General features: G+C 34.7%; 1 protein-coding gene across 4 annotated transcripts in view; it reads right to left on the bottom strand.

Moving 5' to 3' along the window:
* Positions 1-6,000, bottom strand: part of MLLT3 (MLLT3 super elongation complex subunit) — a 133,178-nt gene that overhangs the window by 36,696 nt on the left and 90,482 nt on the right. For all 4 annotated transcript variants that reach the window (XM_072404377.1, XM_072404374.1, XM_072404375.1 and 1 more), the window contains exon 6: positions 4,836-5,438. In XM_072404377.1, the coding sequence (XP_072260478.1) occupies positions 4,836-5,438 (603 nt within the window). The remainder of the gene's footprint in view (positions 1-4,835; positions 5,439-6,000) is intronic.

Below are 6,000 nucleotides of genomic sequence, written 5' to 3'. Positions count from 1 at the left end.
TATAGTCCGGAGCGTCTAATGGTCCGAAAAATACGGTATGTGCTGTTACTTCAAAACCGCCCAAAACTTTACTCCCATAGATGCAGACTTCTAAAGTTATATGAAACGTGGTTAACCCCATTTCCGCCCCCAAAAATTGAAAGGGCGGAATATCTTAAACATGTGACAACTAAGCATCAGCTGACTGGTTGATTGATTAAACCAGTGAATTGAGCACAAATTATGCAGAGGACCTAATGGTGTGGAAAAGACCTAAGATGAAACTGCATAGAACATTAGCAATTGAGCTCTAAAATATCAGTATTTTATACATTTCAAATTAAATAAATGTGTATTGTGTTAAGTGATAGCAGTACCTAAGTGGACTCATCTTCAGTTACCCTAGAGAGGATATTGCCTATCCTTCATTTCCACCCTGTTCTTTGGTTGTGGTGTCCTGCAGTGGTTGTCCGATTTCAGAAATCACTGAGAACAAGTCACAAATCTTTTCATTAGTGGAATATCCTATTCACTTCTATATCTCTATTAACTTGTGTTGTCTTCTACCATAGGCACCACTCTGCTTATGATCTGTTTTTGTTTTACCAGAGACAAGCTTAGGTTCTAATGATATATCCTATATACAGCCGAGGCTTTTCTACATCATAAGTACTAACAAAAATAGGGAAAATGTAAAACTATATGACTGATGTGAAAAATAGTATAGCGGTTACTAATCTGCACATGGATTCTATACACTTTAGTCTTACAGCTAATACCAATTCTTCCAGAACTTTTTGATAAAAAAAAAAAAATAGTAAATCATTTTATTCCTATTTAGATTAACTTGGGCACAAGTGGGGTAAATATGTGTGTAAAACAAGAGCACAGATCACCTAATATTTAAAATGATTTGAAAGAAGCAGCTTTGTTCATCATCAAATAGTTTTTTGCAAAGATAACATGCTATTAAGTTTTCTGTACAGGTTGACAATCGAAAATCTGGCCATCGATAATCTGGTTCCTTCAGTTTTCTGGCATGAATTTTGGAGCACATTTTCATTTTGAGACGTTCCTGCTGCCTGCTCCCTGGTACTGTGCCAGATGTCCGCAGTTGCAGAGAGGAAGGCTGCCTGTGTGTGGAGGTAAATATACCCTTCAAAAATTTGGCACTCCTCAGGTCCAGAGGTTGCCGGATTTTTGAATGTCAAACGCCTCTGTTTGCTATGAGCCAAACTGCTTCCTATCTTCACAAAAGGGTTTAGATTTTGGTTTTGGAAGTAATTAGTAACCATAGGGTTTTATCTACATAATCACGCCTCAACATTGCTGATTGGAAAGCCACAGTTTAACAGATAATTACATTTGCTTCTCTATGACCATGCCATGAACAGTTAAAAAATGGCCATAAATATGCTTTAAATTTCTGGTGATATTTACAACAATGAGGTATTTATAGACAGATTGACCTGTTTTTTTTTTGCATTAAATAATATTTGTATACCAAAAAGAAAATATTTTAAAATCTGTATGTACCGTAAATATTCACATGAAATTTTTACACACATAGTCATAATGCATGGGTAGATGCATCAGTCCTTATGTTAATCAACACAGCTGCACGCTAAATTTTACAGCTAAACAGCCGGAGCGAAAGGTGGCTAAATGAAAAGTTTGAGCTCCAAAGGCTGCTGAAGCAGTCAGCGTAATTGCACATCCCTGGGGCATATTTTGTTCTTTGCTGATCTCCACAAAAGAAGCAATGTCAGGAAATTGCAGGCATTAGGTGACTGTCATTATATTAACAGAAAAGTCATGAATCAGCTGCCACCACAATGATGTTACTATGTGTTACATTATTTGGATGAGGGCTGCTGAACGTCCATCAAGTGGTGAACTTTCAGTGGGAACGTCAGAAGAGCACCACTGGGACATTATCAAGCCAAAATGGTAATATAGAATGATACATGTTACTCCGTGGGGGGCTAGCAAGCGGAACATGATACTTTGGAAAAGAACAAACAATATGCACAACAGGCTTTTACTGAAAGCTTAAAAGAGTCAACATATATTAACAATATTTTCAATTAAACTGAAAATTAGCCTTGGGCATGTGCATTCAAAATCCATTAATAATGCTTATGCAAAAACACAGGGAAAAGGAATATAAAGCCCCACAAACCGCTCTAAGCTTCCAAAATAATTGTCCACCATTCTGCAGATTTATGAAACAAGGATTTAAACACAAAAAAAAGCCATTATAAGAAATCCCTATTCTCAATGGTTACACTAAGAGGTTCTCCTGTCTAATATGTATGTAGCTCCCTTTTTTACAGACAACCTCAACCACATATTGGAGTTTTGTATTCATGATAAAGATTAAAAAATAGGTATAGTAAGTAACAAAGGAATAATGATGAGTTTCTTTTTGCAAGTCTAACAGAACTGGACTTTGAGATTTAGAAAAATACATTACAAAATGTAATTCAAGTGAAATATACTACAAAAGATTTTAACAGTCCCTTGTCCTAGCAGTGGACCTGCTGAAATGGTGTTTTGCTGCTCCAAGTGCAGTAATTGCAGTAATGTGGCTGTAATTATATTATGAATCATTGCTGGAGCAAGACATTGACATTCCCATATTGTCCTATATCTGCTTTGCAACTTTCCCTAAGCATTTTTGGATCAGAGCATAGCAAAAACAGCAGAGATCTGTGCTTCATATAGTAGCATAGGCTGAAAATCCCTTTTTGCTGGATCAATATTTTTCCACTATATTTTAGCATTCTTTAGCATAAGTTCAGCAATGATAGCTTTAATAAGTTATACCTAAACTTACATGTAGGACATGCTTTGTCCTATACATGTAAGTATATCCACTATGTAAGTAAGACATATATCCAACAGTTAACACATTTAATTGAAATGTGCTTAAATGTCAAACAAAAGTAATAAAAAAAAAATCCCTCACATGATGGATGAGCCCATCTGTATTTGTGTGTGGTCATTCACACGCCATCTCTATTTTTCTTTTTTTTTTTTTATTATTTACACAGGGTGATTTGGACCAAATATCCCAAATCAGAGACAGAACTGGTTCCTTTACCCAAAGCAGATGGCCCAGTCTCCATTAGTGGATGAACTTATTATAATAATAAAAAAAAAAGAATCAGTCATTCAAAGCTGAAAGAATGAAATATTTCATAAGATTGTGTATAGAAAAGCAGAATGTTGGCTATAAACCCCCAGGTTATCTCACACAAAGTTTAAAACACATCAGATATTTCTTTAACCCTACTGTGCTCAATGGCTTAGACAAAGTCTCCATGAAAATATCCTGGCTTCTATATCGTTTGTACTGTCCAGGAAAAAGTACTCAAGTGGAAAATACTGAACAGCTTTTTTTTTTTTTCTTCAGACTTTACTTGGCAAAAAAAAAAAAAATCGAAAGTCTACAAAGTAAAAGGCACAAAGACACATAATTATAAGAATAAGCAGAATATCATCGGAAAAAATTAGAAGGATTTCCTAATCCAGCTCTTAGCTATGTCATGCTTATTTGTGCAAACTTTTATGCTTGCCCATTATCAAAATGTGTCAAAGTTGATCACACCATTTGTGAAATGTGGTTTTTAACAAAGTTGGAGCCTGAACATAGCTTTTAACTTTCAAGAAAGTAGCCTAAGATTAGATTGCCATAAAACACATTTTAAAAAATCAAATGGCTATAATACTAAAAAATAAGTGTGCAGACTAAGCTGACAACTCTGGTAAATGCCATATGGATTGCCTTAGCATAGCTGTAGTTCTATTTGAAGACATGTGACAAGCTCAGCCACAATAAATAATGTTACACAAGTTCACAGTAAGTAGCATATCCTTTGTTTGAACTTCATTACTCCACAACTTCTAAAGTGATGTTTATTTAAAATACCAGTCATGCCACTACACTTGGCATACATTTGTTACAGGCCTATTACTTGTCACTGCATATTTACATTAAGTCCAATCATAATTTAAAACCATGACCTGCTGAGATGACCAGCAGCTTCACTGGAGATTGGTAATTCTGCTATCCTTTCACAGATGGAAATGGAGAGCTTTATTTGGTTTTCCATATGTTCTATTCTACTAATAATATTGAATCTAAACAGAATATATATTATCACTTTGCTAACATACAGGGAACACGTTAAATTATTCTGGAATTCTATGACTTTTTTTTTGAAAGTCATATCCTAAAATGTATGCACCTTTTCATAATCAACATCAACAAGCAGAATGTAACCTGGCCACTAACGCATGAATAAGAACCATCATAAGCAATTGTTCTTGTATCAACATAATGTAACCAAAAATCTCATAATAAATTCATGAATTCATTTGATTACTTTTAAACTACATCAAACCATTTTTGCAAAACCAGTGTAAGTTCTCAACAGTCTAATACTTTCACATACTGCTCCCACTTTTCACTAGTTGCAACAGTGAAATTTTGACACAATGCTCAGTATTATTTTTCCTTTAACAACCAGGAAACTTTCACCATACAAAAACTAAAAGAAATCTAGCCTGTTGTTCAGCATATCACAATCTAGACCATTTTAAATGCTTTGATTTCATAAATTGCACAAACGCTCAAAGGTACATACCTTAAGGTTAAACTAAACCTAAAGCCAAGTTTTCAACAGCCATAGCACTCACAAGACAAGTAACAATTCCTGGGTTCATGACCTTGGCAAAGACTACTTCAAATTTCACGTAATAAACATAATAAACTCCGTTGAAGAACAGGTTCATTTTGCAAGCAAACATAACAAGCTCATTACATTTAAAATGAGTAAATTTTACTATACCTCTGATTTGGATGACATGTTGTCCTCCATATCTGTGTCGTTGGGATCTACAATATCTTCAAAAGGTGGCAATGTCACCTTCTTCTTGTCCATGACTTCACTTTCAATTTTAACCTTCCCAGTTTTATTCTGAGATTTGTCTTTTAAAGGTTTTTTATCAGATGATGATAATATCAGAAGGGAGGAATTGGAAAAACTTTTAAGAGATGATTCAGAGTTGCTTTTCCTTCGTTTCCTGGTCAGTGGATCTTCAGAGTCTATGTGAGGTGGCCTTTTACTGGAGACCTTTTTTTCTTGTTGATGTCCACTTGATACTGTAAGAATATTATTGTTCTCACACCTGGTTTCCTTTGTCATGGGTTTAGGTTCCTTAAAGGCCATTTTAGGGACAATTTTTTCATCTTTCAGTGGTTTGTTTTCTTTGGGTTTTTTTGAGGATTCTTTGGAAGATTTTGTATGATCCCTGGAAGGTTCTTTAAAGGCACTTCTATGCTCTTTTGAGTCTTTTGATGATTTCTCCTTATGATCCTTTGAAGATTTATGAGGCTTTGATAAGCCAAGTGTGTTACTGCTACTGTTTACACTAACCAATTTATTTGGGTCCTGAAAGAAATTGAAACACACCATCAAATATGTAAAAAGCAAGACTCAATATCCAGAGCGATGGTACAAGAATAAATATCTGTTGCAAAAATTTGGATCCTGATCCTAATGTATAAGCTTTGAAAACTAGGACTTATAAATAACAGTCATGGTGCCAATATATCAAGCAACAGCAATGTTCACCTCAATAAAAACACCTACCACAAAAACTATAAACTTAATAGCTTCAGCACTTTTATGCTTTGTGGATGCGATTATTTAATTTTAATTGTTTAGAAATAACTGATGACTATCATGACTACTGAACATATTGAAACAAACTGTTCTGCTTTACCCTATACAAAGAGAGATTACTTAACATACTCCGCTAATTTGTCTCTACTCCTTCCACCTTACAGTAAAATAAAGCAAGTGGCAAGCAAAGACCCATGTTTTCCCACGTTTATTGACTGGTTGCCTTTGCTAAAATGAAATAGAAAAATGTAGTAAATTGCACCAAGAAATTAATTGTCAAGGGAAGGCTTTCACTTTAATGAAAATCAAAGAATTTGCACCTTGCTGA

Source organism: Pyxicephalus adspersus, chromosome 3 (assembly GCF_032062135.1).
Source record: "Pyxicephalus adspersus chromosome 3, UCB_Pads_2.0, whole genome shotgun sequence".
NCBI lineage: Eukaryota > Metazoa > Chordata > Amphibia > Anura > Pyxicephalidae > Pyxicephalus > Pyxicephalus adspersus.
This window is presented reverse-complemented; position numbering and strand designations above follow the sequence as displayed.